The sequence below is a fragment of the Acomys minous genome, assembly GCF_964271855.1.
Source record: "Acomys minous genome assembly, chromosome: 18".
NCBI lineage: Eukaryota > Metazoa > Chordata > Mammalia > Rodentia > Muridae > Acomys > Acomys minous.
In genome coordinates this window covers 60,936,149-60,951,263 of record NC_140501.1, presented here as the reverse complement: position 1 = coordinate 60,951,263, position 15,115 = coordinate 60,936,149, and the positions used below count along the sequence as shown (strand labels likewise).

Below are 15,115 nucleotides of genomic sequence, written 5' to 3'. Positions count from 1 at the left end.
TTTGTAAGTAAAAAGGTATGTCTTAAAGGGTAAACATTATGGCACGTGAATTATATCTTTGCAAAAAGATTTCCAGGCAAAAAAATAGTGTTCGCTAATAATGCTAGTGACTACTAGGTGGTGGCCATCTGATTCCCTGGTTGACTGTATTTTCTACTCTACAGATTGAAATGCTTTAGTTTTTAAAACAGATAGGCTTTTTTTTTTCATATTCTCCAACATCATCATGCCCACAGGACCATGTTCTGTGGCTCTGGAAACAGTCAGGAGAGGCTTTGGTGCTAACCCAGTGACACAATGGGACTGGCTTCAGGTCCACGTGACTCCCATGCACTACCCTTTGACCAAGCATGACACATCCCGTGGTAAGTCACCTCACATATGTTCAAATACTTTTCAAACTTAACTGATCTGAGTGAGTACCTGAGGGATGCTTGATAAGAATGAGGGCACAGTGAGGCCGTCGCACAGAGGGAACGGGGCGACGGGCTGTTTCTGTGCCTCCAGCCCAGACCTCTTGAAGGAGTGACACCTGAAGCTAAAAAAGAGCCCACGGAGTGGTGCAGCCCGTTTTTGGCAGGTGAAGTGGCCCTGTTTTCATTTTCCCTGAGATCCTATCACCCATAAAGACTGAAGTGCAGCTACATTCACAGAGCTATGGACACCTGCTCACTGTGCTACAGAAAATAGCTAAGCCAGAATACACTTTGGTTTTCTAAATCCACATTGATTAACCTGTTTTTCAGTTTTAACCTCTGATATAGGCTAAGCTTATCTTAAAAACGCTTCTAGTGTGTATGTGCTTCCTCATTGTAAAGTCTTTAAAAATTACAGAAAACATTGGATAATTCCTCTAAAATCTCCCCCCTCACACACACACCCATACCCCAAACATATAACAAGGGCCAATATTTTTGCATTTTCATCTATCAGGAGCAAATATATGCAGCAGTAGCTACCACTGCAGTTTCCCAAGGGTTTCCATGCCCCAGGCATATCATGGCTGACTTTTTACTACTAGGATTCTTAACTTCCTGAGGTTGGGACAGAGATGCATGGAGCTTCTAGCCTCACCTACATAGTGAAGTCCACAGTAAAAGCCAGGCCCTGACTTCCTCCTCACCATCCTATGCAGGCTGCCTGTGGCTACCCTCTGACTCTGGGGAGCCCCACAATCAGACTTGTCCATTGTCCCGTTGTTTCTCACTGGCTTGTGTCATGACTTCTCAGCAGCAGGCTCATCATCCACCATCAACCATTACAGCCTGTCTGTCTGTACAAAGCAGCTCCCTCTCCCTTCACTTTAATGCAGGCTCTTGGTGACCCCTGGCCCTGGTTAGAATTCATTCTGCCTAATCCACACTAGAACACGTGTAGTTGAGCCTACTACCCCACCATGCCTCAATCATCCCCCTCAACCGAATGTTGAACTTCTCTTGGCCACATTTCTACTCCCATCTCTCATCTCACTTGTCCCCTTCCCTTTAGACAAGTGACCTCAGTGCTTATTTCTCCTTTACCCACCCCTCCCCCAACCGACTGTACTTAGACATCTGCTTTCACACCATTCCAACAAAACGGTTCCTAGACGAGCCGCCGACCCCACTCGCGCTGCTGGCCATGAGCGCTTGGTCCTCATCTTGCCTGCGTCTCAGCTGCTCCTCTCATGGTCATTCCTTCTTCCTTGAAGCCTCCTCTCCTGACCCACGGCAGCACCTGCTTCTCCTGCTTCTCAGCCTGCTCCTTCTCCTCTGGCTTCTCTCCAGCTCTGCATGCTCAAGTACCCTGAGGCTCAATTGTGACTTGTAAAAAAGCACCTGTTTGAATGCACTTCTGAGATCTCTCACCTACCTCAGCCTTGAGTAATCCTGCACACTGGTATCTGAGAATTTTTCATAGTGAACATCAGAGAAGAAGCACAGAGCACCAAGAATGGAGATACTAGCTGAAGGAGAGACACAGGGGAGGAGGGAAGAGGCTCCATCCAGGCCAGTGGGATTCCTCCGCTTCCAGCCGCCATTGCTCAGTTGAAACAATCTTATCGTAAGAGAGAAGAAAGGATGTGGCAAAACGGAGAGGCTGAGGAGGTGAGCAGTTTCGGGAAGTGGAGGAAGGAGGCTAGAGAAAGCCAACTGACCTAGGACACAAATGACTTGGAAGATCTTGGGGAGGCAGAAGATAAACCTAGTGGCTGCAGTCTGCACAAATGTGTGACTTTCCAGCAGTTCAGGAGACAGAAAAAAGGGATATTGGCAAGGAGTTGTCAGAGTGACAGTCACAAACCTGTGGCTGCAGGGAAAGAGGAGATGGGGCTTGCGATGATAGCACAGTAGATGTGATACGTTCTCATGAGGTCAGAGAATAACCACACTGGGTAGCAGGTAAAGTAGAGGGTAGTTAATTAGCTGTTGCCAGAGATGGTGATTCTAAAATCTGAGACTGTGAAACTGGGACAATTCTAGGTAGCAGTGCGGGGTGTGAACAGGGAAGACAAAGGGCACTCGAAGGAGTGCAGCAGGAGAGAATTCAGGGAAGGGAGATGCTACTCTGGCTGGGTAGCCTATGCTGCAGGAAGAGCACACAGCAGAGCCCCAAGCCTATGGGAAGCAGGTAAAAGGATCTGCCGGTGTCCATTTGGAAGTGCCCGGTAGAGAGTGCTTACATAAGCCTCACCAAGTGCTATTCATAAGGTGTAGTATCTACCAAAAGGCCAAAAAGATAAATGCCAGGTAAATGAGTTTAAAATCTAATAAATCTTAGATTGCTTTGTATCATTTCATTTACCCAGAGACCACGGGTCAGTGGTTTGGTTTAGCTTTTCTTTGTTTTGCAGTTCATTATGATCCGTAGGAATGTAACCAAGATTATCTTATCCACGATGAAAAATGAAGATGAAGGACATCATATGCATAAAGGATGTATTATTTGGCCTGCAAAATTACTGAATTCTTGATTTGGCTCCATGCCTTCTGATCATTTAACTGCATTCCAATGATAATAAGAGTGGAAATGTCCCAGTCTTGAGTCATAGTGTACTGTGGTTCTTTGAACATATTTTAGGGGCTATTTTGATGTCTCTTCTGTTAAATCTGTTATCTGGTTGCAACTCACAGGCAGTTTCTGTTGCCTGCTTTTGTCCAGTGATGCTACATGCTCTTGTTTTATTGTGGTCTGAGGCTTTCGCTGTTGGGCCCTGGATATCTTAGATAATAAACTGTGGTAACCTTGGTCCTAGCTCCTTCCCCATGGAGTGTTCTTTCAGTCAACATGCTGTGGGGAGTCTGGGTATTCGCTCCTTCCCCATGGCTCACACTGTGTGCGAATGTGCTAAGCATCTGGCTGACAGTTTCTAGTAAAGATGTGTCTCAGCCTGCCTAACAGTGCTAAGCACTGGAGGGAACCCCCCAGTGAGGCCTGTGTAAGTCACAGTCACAGGGATGGTGCAGGTTTTGGAGTTCTTGAGTTCCTTCCTGACCTCACTAAGGTACAGAGTCCAGAAAATTTTGCCCTGCTGACTCGATGGAAGTCCTGGACCCACACTGCTCTAGATGTCATCTGTCGAATTTAGGCTCCCAGGAAGGAGCACTTCCTACTGCAGGTGATTCTATGGAGTTCATTGGGCCTCACCCTAGCAATCTTCCAAACTCAAGCCCCAGAGTGTTGAGATTCCAGGCATGTGCTTGCTAGTGCCTCCCTTACCTGTACCTGTTTCTGAGGGTGTTTGAAAGTCTCCATTTTCTGTTAAATATGAGGTTACTATCATCGGAGAGAGAGCAGAAGCTACATATTCAATCAGCTTCTATCACCCAGGCAGAAAAAGATCTTGAGGTCAGAGTTCTGCAGACAGACTAAGGTCAATGATGCTGCTCTTTCTGAGTAATAGCCTGGTCCAGCAAGTGGACCCCAGGTCTTTTGTGTGTGTTTTCGACATAGGGTTTCTCTGTGTAACAGCCTTGACTGTCCTGGCTTTGTGCACCAAGCTGGCCTTGAACTCATAGAGATCCACCTGCCTCTGCCTTCTGAGTGTTGGGATTAAAGGTGTGCGCTACCATACCTGGCTGGACCCCAGGTCCTCGTTTCCCTTTCTGGTTACTCTCTCTGCCTTTCAAGCAAGAGCAAGAGCAGCCAGTGCCCAGTGTTCCCAGCGTAAGAGCATGCAAGGCCGAGACTCCACTCCACAAACAGGGGCTGGGTGGGAAAGGGTACCCCACCCTGCAGTTGCCCACAGTGAAGCCTGAAGTACCACTCCTCCCAAGAGGGTCCTGTGAGGGCTGTGTCCCTGCTGTAGAATCTAGGATGAGTTTCCATCTCACCGAGCTGCAACAGGTGGGGGGAGGGCCAGTCTTAGTTAAAGTACTCTAGACTTGAACATTATCAATTTTGATAGGTATTTCTAAATTTCCTATAAAACCTCAGATTCATTTCCAGAGACTTTAAATGATGTTCTTAATTTTTTCAATCAGTTTTAGTAGCAGTGAATCTGTGAGTTCTTTACTTTGCCATAACAGCTACTAAGTTTACTCACTCTTACAGAATAGAATTCTCTAGTGTGACCACAGCCTGGTTTACCCATTCTCTCACAAGCAGACATATGGGTGGTTCCCAGCTTTCCTGTTAAGCCAGCACTGCTGCTATAAACACTCCTTTGCATATATCCTATGGCACACCAGCAAGTGACCTGTTGGTTATAGAGTATATGTACCTAGGAACGCAAACATTGGTTAAAATCATGTCTTGTTTAATTTTGTAAGGCAGCTGGAGTTTTTCACTTCTAACCAAGAGTGTGTCAATGTCTCGGGAGCCCTCCACCTCAGACCTACAGCTTCCTCAAGCTTTGTTAGGAGACTTGCCAATATAACAGGTGGTAACTTTTCATCTCACCACAGTTACAGACAAGGGAAGTATTTACATTCATTGTCTTGCTTTCTCTTCTGTGAATATGCATTCTTCCTTTTTTTTTTTTTTTTTTTTGGTTTTTTGAGACAAGGTTTCTCTGTGTGGCCTTGGCTGTCCTAGACTCGCTTTGTAGACCAGGCTGGCCTCGAACTCACAGTGATCCACCTGCCTCTGCCTCCCGAGTGCTGGAATTAAAGGCGTGCGCCACCACGCCTGGCTCCATTCTTCCATTTTTAATAGGAGGGAGGGGGAGAGAAAATACCAAGAGAGGAGAGCCCTCTTACTCGCTTAGTCTTCCTGTGGCAGTTCTGGGGATGGAAGCCTCACACATCCTAGGTAAGGCCTTTGCGGGCTCTTCGGTTGGATCTAAGGAGTGGTTAGAGAGCCTGTTTTACTAAACTGACGTGTGTGTGGAGAACCTCACAAGGAAATGAAGCCTGAGGAAACAGCCAGAGCAAGATGCTTTGATATTTAGAAACAACCAATTTGTGAAGACAGACAGGACAAATGGATCTCTGGACTAAGGTAGACTCTAGGGACATCATTCAGAGATATCTGAAGCTAATGGAAGCTAAAGGTTACTTCAAAGAACTTGCTGACTGGGCTGTGATGTATTACTGCAGCCCCCAGTCTAGTGATCAAGGCTGTTATCTGGCTTTGCTTTGTGAAGGATGCCTCTCTCAAAAGAGTCTTTATGGCTCGCTGCATGTAAGAAGACAGGCCAAATAGCCCTGTCTGAATTGAGCTTCTCTAGTGATGTCACTCTGAAGTGATTGTCATGCCACTTGGTATACTTGGAGATGGCCCAGCCTTCACTCTACCACGTGTGTATCCTTTTTTAAAATCATAGTTTCATGTGTAAATATTAACTCTTGTCCATTTTATGTGTTACAAATAAATTCTGCCAGTTTTGTCTTGTCGTTTCAATTTCTTTAAGGCGACCTTTGATAATAAAGTTCTATTATAATATGGCTGAATCTCATTCTTTTGGTTAGGACTTCTTACCTGGTTTAAGAAATGTTTCTCAGCCAGGCATGGTGTCACATGCCTTTAATCCCAATACAAGGGAGGCAGAGGCAAGCAGATCTTTGTGAGTTTGAGGCCAGCCTGGTCTACAAAGCGAGTCCAGGACAGCCAGGGCTCTGTGTAACAGAGAAATCTTGTCTGGAAAAACCAACAAAACAAAACAAAACCCCAACATTTCCCACCCCCCAAAAAGGAGACGTTTCTCTTTCTCTGCGAGACTCACATACTGCCAAAGAAGAAAGAACCTCCATGTGCATCTCTGGAGACTGAGATGCCCTCTATTATTAGCTACTGAGGAACCATCAAGCAGGGTGCAGCTGAGCAGAGCAGCACTCTCAGTGAAGTCATCGACTCTCATAAGACGTTCATCTTCCGCGAGAGCAAACCCTGTGTGGCTCTAACAGTCTGCAATGAGTTTCTGTTTCACAGAACTGGGATCGGCAGGGAGGGGTAGGCTTTTTTTTTTCCTTTTCTTTTTGGAATCATTCATTTCCTGCTATGTGTGAATGCTCTGCCTGCATGTGTACATATGTGCTTGGTGCCTGTAGAGGTCAGAAGAGAGCACTGGATCCCTGGAACAGGAAGTTGATAGTTATAAGCCACCATGTGGGTGTTAGGAACTAAAATCTGGGTCTTCTAAAAGTGCTACAAGTGCTCTTAGCTGCTGAGCTATTTCATCAAGCCTGAGCTAGGTTTCCAGCACCTACACTGGGCAGCCCAGGGAAAGGTATACACACAGTCTTTACTGTATGTGTGTGCCCGTCCATGCCATGGCATGCATGTAGGGGTAAAGGGACAACTTTGTGCGTTGGTTCTCTCCTTCTACCTCATGAGCCTTCAAAGGACCCGCGTCACCTGCTCTTCAGGAGTTTTTAATCTCAAGTTGGTCCATACTCAGATTTCAACAGCTAAGCAATTATTCTTTACACAGTTCTGACATAAGGCTCTGGTAGATGCTAGGTGGCCTGCGATGTGAGTAAGTCCTGACTAACCTCTGTATCTACTTGTCTCCAGTTTTTAGGTCAAAGTGTCCCATGACTTCAATTCTGTTGTGACCTTTGATAGACTTCAGCTGCTGATTTTATACTTTTCACCTTTTCTTCTTTTTCTGCTGTGAGGATAAGGAGTGATAATGTCTAAGTTTTGTTCATGTCAGAGGTTTAAACTACTTTATTTATATTGGTTTTTTTTTGAGACTACGTTTCAACTATGTAACTGGAACTCACTATGTAGAGATCCATCTGCTTCTGCCTCCTGAGTGCTGGGATGAAACGCGTGTGCCACCAAATCTGGCCCAAACTACTTCTTAAATCTTTGCTTAGAATCTTACTGTACCAATGTAGGTCAACATTTAAAAAGTCTGACACATACTGCTAAATTTCCCTCCATGGGGCTATATTAAGATAGTTTTATTACTTTATTTTCTAATTCTCAAACCTTCATTGTTCCTTCAAGATGAAGTCCACACAGACCTGCCAAGTACCCATTCCTTGGGTGGGTGAGCCAGTCAGAGGTCTTCTGTACACCCTAGGCCTATTTGTCCCTCAATGTGACCTCCAACACTGCCCTGAGTTCTTTGTTTCCAGTGAGCAGTAACTTCCTGTCCTGGGATTTCCATTGTGTCTGCTCTGCTTTTGCCTTGTTCAGCCTTTCCGAGTGCACCCCGTCCTGCTCTGAGCGCCTGCCTTGCTCTCAGCCTTCTGCTGTATAAAAGTTACTCACGGTGACTCCAGCACTGTGTAAAGTGTAAGGAGAGGCTTTACAGCACTGCAGTGTGGACATAGTCTGCTACAGAGTGAGAAGGGCTGGTTCAGGTGACAAACCTGGGGGCTTCTGCCATCATAGGATGATTGTTGTTTATAAAGTAATTGCACTCTGGTATTAATTTTTGGTTACATTGTTCTCTTCAGGATTTTTCTACTTACAGCATAATGACATATAATAACTGATAAATGGCTCTCCTTAATAATTAATCTATTTTGTTTTTCTTCTTAATTTAAAACCTCAATTCCACCAAAAACTAATACCCAGTCAAAATTTAAATACCCTTTTTAGGCATCTTACAATTCATTATTTTTTTCAAATTCAAAAGAGAATTCAAATGCAAAAAAGCTGTCACCAACTTTGCAAACATGTTTTTCAACCCTCATCTTTAAGCTGAAATCCAAAAACAAAAAGCCACTCACGCTCCATTCGCTCAAACATTACTGAGAAGAGGAAGTCTCGAGGTGTCATGTAATATTCTCCCTCATGTTCCAATGATGAAAACTGCATGAACCGCTGTTTACGAAGAGAAAGTTTCTCTACTGGTTCCAAGTCATTTTTCTAAAATAAAAAGAAATAACAATTTAAGATTTTTTTTCAGTATGATTTCCAAATGCAGCTGTGTCTACGATTATCTTTAAAGAGTATGTGAGGTTTGACAACCACCAAAGTTTACACTATTCATGTACCAAATACAACTAAGTCCCTATGTTTTTAGGCCCTTAAGTTAAAACATCAATTATGACTAATTGGAGGGAAGTTACTCTCAAGTGGGAGAACAACATTCACAAATATGTCAAGTACAGAGGTGGTGAGTGACACAGAGAGCACAGATGGGAGTGAATGGTGGCAGGTCTCTTAGGGAAGACAGGGTGGTCTTTTGAAGGGATGACACTCACAGAGGCTATGTAAGGGGTTAAGTGAGTTGTGTCTTCCTGAGGAAGGTAGGAACAAGCCTCATGCCTTAAGGAGCAGAAGGCTACTGCCACCAGTGCCAGTGAGTGGCAGATGGTCACACCAGACAGATGTGGGCAATGTCATGCACAGCTGTGCTCTCACGACAGGCTTTGCTCATACAACTATGAACAGCAAAGTGCAGAAAGGATGTGCAAGGATCAAACCCTGATGGTCTGGAGTCTCTCAGGCTTTGGGACCAAGCTGTTCCCACAGCTGAAAGGCGGTGCTGACATCTCTACAAGCGTTCTGTTCCACTAAAGGCATCCACTCTCTAATTCCTACGCTATCCTCCTACACATGAATGGGTCTTGTGGCTGCACAGACTGTGACATGGCAGTAGACGATGACACTGGAGCTGGTGTGGAGCCTCGACATGCAACTGTACACTTCCATCCTGGACTACTTTCCTATGGTGTCATTTTCATTTGGACTACGCATCCTCCCAGCACATGCCTACTTCTCATACCCAGCACCAACCCCAGGACACTTGGGCAATACGCAGTGACTGCTGACTCAAATCGAAGGGGAAGAAATGTGAACACTGGCTGCTTAAACTTCTCCACACTCAGAGGCTTCTTTTGGCTGATTCTCTTCCCTGAAGTAGGCTTGCTGAGCACATTGTTAGCTCTGCCTCTTCTGTATTCTATCCAGTGCCCTTAGAACACTGACAATATAAAGAATGCACTCAATGCTACAGTCTGCGTGCTTTCTGTTCTTTCCATATAAACTGTTACTATTAAAAGGACTCAAGAGCTGAGGAGGGAACTCAGTACCTTGCACAATCTGGGAAAGCACTCTACCCTGACCTCTACCCCCAGCCCGGGCAAGCTTTAATTACATGCTTCATACTCATTGGAGCAACCACAAAATGGAATTATGGTAATATTTTCTGAATGTTATATATAAAGCACACACAGTAAAATGTCAGTATTTATACATGGAAACAGACACATCACTTTGCTTAAAAAAAAAAAAAAAGAAAAAGCAATGGTAAGTCAGATAAACACTAATTTTTGAGTAAGACCAATGTGTGTTGACAGTGAATTTATAGAATTTATAGAATGGCCAGGAGAGGAAGAGTGGGTTGGAGCAAGACCAGGATCCCAATGGCATTTGTAAGCCCTAGGCATTAGAACAAAAAAGGGCTGAATATGGGCATGTGTTGTCACTATATAGAAGTTTAAATGCATTACAACTAACATTAACTTATAATTACACCTCAGCCAGTTACACAGCCCAATATTTCAATCCTCTTGACTACTGGTCTCTAACCAGGGGGTTATGTCTTAACTGTGTGTTAACTGAGTGTCCACTCTGGTTTCCAGGCTGTCTCCTTCCTTGTAGCAAGCTTACTCTTTCCTGGTCTTTACTTACTTGTAGGACATAAATGCATAGACTTAGCACTTTCTTACAGCACAGTGTGTAAAAGAGACCATGTGGGGCTGGAGAGATGGCTCTGTGGTTAAGACCACTATCTGCCCTTTCAGGGGTCTTGAGTTCAATTCCCAGCAACTACATGGTGGCTCACATCCATCTATATGATCTGATGCCCTCTTCTAGCATGCAGGTGTATATGCATATAGAGCACTTGTAGATATAAAAATAGATATTAAAAAAGACACCATGTATAGTGAGATTTTTAAAAAATATAGAAATGTCGTATTTCTGTTTTAATCCTAGGTGTGAGATATGGGGCAGCTTCAGACTGTCCACCAGCTGACTATGATTTGTCTCATGCTCTTGGCAGGTGTGTGATTTAGCCAGCTAATGGTAGTTGATGTTTGGAATTCTGGGGACTCTTCAGAGTATATGATACATACTAGCCCTGAGACGGGCTGTGGTGGCTGCTGCCTTTGTTGCTTTTGCTACCGTTGCTGTTTGTGGGTTGGAGATATCCTGATGATGAAGATCAAGTCTGCCCCCCCCAAAACTGGATGCCCCTAATTAGTAGAAAGTACTCTAACGGTGTCATTGCCCCCTTTCCTCTCTAGCCACCTTTCTTTTGTACCTAGTGTTGGGGAGTTGGGAGGGTTAGGGGTAGGTATGGAGGTAGGAAAAAGAACCCAATAAAGTTGACAAAAGTCTGGTTACAACCATAAAGAAAATTCTTATAGAAGGTTTGGTTATGAAAGTTTCTCTACCATGTGGTTATGATTTTTAAAAAAATTAAAAACATTGTCAATGTATGTATATGTCACGTATGTGGGTGTCACAGAGGCCAGAAGAGGGTATCAGATCCCCTCAAGACATGGGGAACTCAAGAGCTTGATGGAACAGAGGTTGGTCCCTGGCACTCAGACAATGGCTGACTTAGCTATGAGTTCTGTCACCACTCATGAGGTACAAGGTGACCTCTGTTGGTTTTGGCTCCTTGGCTCTGCAAACCATATAGGACAAAATGATAAATTGCAGCGTGAGACTTAGAATTCTTTAACATATGTGAATATTTTTCTGGGTTACAGTGGTGATAGGACTACTAAAAATTGTTGCACCAGATTGTTTTAAGACTTCAGTATTTTTAAAAAATGAATAGTAAAATCAGATTGTCCATTCCAAAATGTTTTTTCTCCAGTTACAAAGAACAAAAAAGTTAATTAATGTAAATAAACTTTTCACAATATGAGAGAAAAAAAGATATGGGCAACTGTGAGCTGCTTGATATGGGTACTAGGACTCAATTCCAGTCCTTTCCAAGAGCAGCAAGCACTCCTAACCACTGAACCCCACGGCTCTCACTTTCCAAATGCCTCTATGAACCTAACTCACACAGAATCACATTTCTGAAGAGCCAACTCTTTAGGAAGTGCCACTTTATAGAGTTGGATGGTTGACATTTTGGCTAAATATCCTTTTCAGTGAACAAAAAAAGATAGAGGAACTAAAGATCCTTTTGACTAGTTAATTTCTGAGCTTGAAGTTTGTGCTGAATTGTAGGTCACTTCCACACAAATAACGTCCAAATGTTACCTACAGCCATGACACTTAACCAGCAGATGGTTTGAAATCTTTCAGTACCTTCTATCAACACCCCTCCAATTGATTTGGTATGGTAGCTTTCTGAATTCCTGTTACTCCCCATTATAAAATCCACTCTACTCTCCCAAAGCCTTTGGATTTCCACTACCAGCACCAACACTCCTTATCCTCACCAGTGGTGCTGTCCTGCCTCTCATGAGGCTGAGTACTTGGCTATCACTAGTATTCAGTGGATGCTCCCAACTCACATCTCACTACCAATTTTCCCTTTCTTTATTGTAGTTTTACTAATTTCAGAAAAACGCCAGAAAGAGTCAGAATGCAAATGAACCAAGGGGAAAATTGTATAGTGGGAAATATCGGCAGCAACAAGGTCAATTAAGTAAATGGTATGTATAAGGCAGGCTGTGAGCATCTTTATAAGCATGTCCTCTCTAACACTCAAAATGACAGTTGCATCCATAGTTTTTATCATCCCGGTCTTAAAAAAGGAGGAATGTAACTTGTTAAGGTCAGCAAGATTGCCTACATTAGCGCAGTAGGAAACTGGTGACACAGGCCATTGGCCAGCAACCTCACAGTCTCCAACAAGTTCGCATACTAGCTCCTGTGAGAGAAAATGCAGCGTAATGGTAAGAGTTCATGCAAGAGGGTACAAGCTAGATTCTAGAGACTCACAAAGAAAAAGACTAGAATTAGCCATTCTTGAAGCTCCAGGCTAATTGCTGCCTATTTCCTAACTAGTATGAGTTATTTTCCTGGTTTTATCAAATTTAAGTTGAGTAGAATGTCCTGATAGGTCTGTTTGCTGTTACATTAAAGCAGAGAGGAAAGGATTTTGAAATGATCACTTTCCAAGTTAATGTACCTGTGTTGGATTCTCTTTTATCAAACAGTAGTCAATTTTTTGTTTGTTTTTTGAGCAGAGTTTCTCTGTGTAGCCTTGGCTGTCCTCGACTCGCTTTGTAGACCAGGCTGGCCTCCAACTCACAGTGATCAGCCTGCTTCTGCCTCCCAAGTCCTGGGATTAAAAGTGTGCGCCACCACATGTGGCATAGTAGTTAAATTTTAAGAGTAAAATTTGAGGGCCCACAAGTGCAGTCAGTGTGCATTGGACACCTACGGCTATTTTATGTCCTTGCCAATGCCAGTTTAAGTGCTTTAGTCTTTTATCTGTTAGGCTTTATTTTGCTTTACTTCATTTCGTAACTATTCTGATCAGATCTCAACCCCACTAGATGCTTCCAATGGTCAAGAAAGCAATGCTCAACCATGACATTACTAGGAGGAGAAAGATGCTTTATCCTATGATTTTCTAAAGATCCACTATTATTAACACCCATAATCTTTCTGCCTAGTTTTCAAGTAGATTGTCAGGCCTGAAGTGATGTTTCAGCTTGATTCTAACACGTAGCATATTAGCTGGTACTCTGTATATAGCAGAAGTTTAGATGTTATTTACAACCCAGAATTTCTTTATACATTTTATTAAACTCAGTCTTTAACAATTTCATAAATGCATAGTAAATTATAACTCTCACCCCTCACTATTTTCCTCCCTCTTTTCTCTACAAATCTCTTTCTCACATCCCTTTTTCTTAGTCTTGCTACTTACTGAGTTTAACCAGGGCCATCTGTGTGACCAGGGGTTTCAGATTATCCACCTGTTGAGCCTGATGGGCTCACTTGTGGGCACATAATTGAAGACAATAACTGTTCCTCCCCAGAATTTACTGGTAGCCAAAAGTTTAGTTGGGTTGGGGTTGGCTTCATGAATGCTCTCCATCCATGCCTGACTGAAGACAGGCTCAGTCTTGTACAGGCCAGGCACAAATAACCTCTGCTGTTATGGGATCCTATTTGCAATGGCTGTGCCATGTCCACAAGACAGTATTTTGTAGACCTTCTTCTATTTGTTCTGACACTTCTTTCCTGTCCTCTGAGCCACGAGGTGGTACAGATGCCCTATTCAAGGCTGAATGGTGAATCATGCTAGCCTAACACCTTGTGCAGCCATGAATCTTTGCAGTCATCACAGTTTTTTTTGCAAGAAAGAAGCGTCTTTGATTAGAGTACTTGTTGATGCACATACATAAAATATTTAGAAGGCAGTTTGATAACATGCCAGTCTACGTTAGCAAATCTAATGAATTCTCTAGGAACTCGTAGGCACTGGTTTTGACTGTGTTCACAGTGCCAGGCATGTGTACCCTCTTGTGAAGCAGGCCTCAAATTCAGTCAGAGAGCAAACGATTACCACCATTGTGGTCTGTGCCACTGTTATGCCTGTGGGCATATCATGCCTGGCAAACTGGTATTGCAGCTTGTAGGGCTCACAGACCGTTGGCGCCTTTTCTCCCCCAGAAGCATGCACGTGAAAGCGTGCCAGCCGGGAGAAAGCTTCTGCCTCAGTTCTAGCTTAATTTCTTATCTTGCAACAAAGGTATGCAGTCTTCAGCAATAGTATAACCCAGACTTTTAAGACTTAAAAGGGACTAGAGAGCATCTAGTTCCAGCTTTGTGCAAATGCCAGCATCACAGCGTTTGAGTTCCAGACCATGCTTGGTTATGCAGTGTACGGCACAGGACAAGATGCCAAGTCATGCTCTAGTGCCTTGAGCCAATCTGCAACAAGCTTTGGTGGGAATCTAAACTCTTCAGTTTCTGGCTCTGTTTTTTTCTTCATTCCTTCTTTTCCTCACATCTCTGTTTTTGGCTGACCCCATGTGCTCATGTTCTCTTTACCCATTTCTTTGTTCTTCTTCCTCATAAGCATGAGGTGGCTTTTTTGGTTGTCATTGTTGCTTTCAATACCATATATTAACCATAATGTTTTGGGCACTGATTTCCTTTCTCTAGTCTCTGTCTTCTCTTTCAATGGTGTGCATTTGCGGCAAGCTGGACTTCATAAACGAGCTAGGCAAAGAATATGGCTTGCAGACTCAGTAAGTACTGTCCGAGCATCAGTCTGGATGGAGAGGAAGAGGAGGTATAGCAAAGGTGAAGATGGCAAAATTGTATCTGAGAAAAATAGATGCCTAGAGCCTGAATATATATATTCAGAAATATTCACGAATCCATGCTCAAGGACTTCAAAGCCTGCTGAATGGTGCTGTTCTGAGGCACATGACAAAAATGTACAGAAGAAAACAGTAGCATGTGTAAAGATCAGATGTTTTCTTTAGTGTATATGTGTATAAGCAGTATAGTGTGTGCATGTGTGTGGACGTCAGGAACCCTCAGGTACTGTTCCTTAGGAGTGCTCTATCTTGGGTTTTGAGATAGGGCTGTCCAGTAAGCTCTAGGGATCATTAAATCTCTTCCTCTCCAGTACTGAGAAATAAGTACATGCTATGATGTCCAGCTTTGTAAGCAAGGGATCTGAGACCTGACCTCAGTCCATCCTTATGCAGCTTGCACTTTATCAGCTGAGCTATCTCCAGTAGCCACCATCTATAAACATACTGGGGCTTATAAAGAACTGCAGAAATAGGAT

General features: G+C 43.6%; 1 protein-coding gene across 1 annotated transcript in view; it reads right to left on the bottom strand.

Moving 5' to 3' along the window:
• Positions 1-15,115, bottom strand: part of MICU2 (mitochondrial calcium uptake 2) — a 76,503-nt gene that overhangs the window by 36,041 nt on the left and 25,347 nt on the right. The window contains exon 2 of the mRNA XM_084767227.1: positions 8,109-8,247. Within this exon, the coding sequence (XP_084623353.1) occupies positions 8,109-8,247 (139 nt within the window). The remainder of the gene's footprint in view (positions 1-8,108; positions 8,248-15,115) is intronic.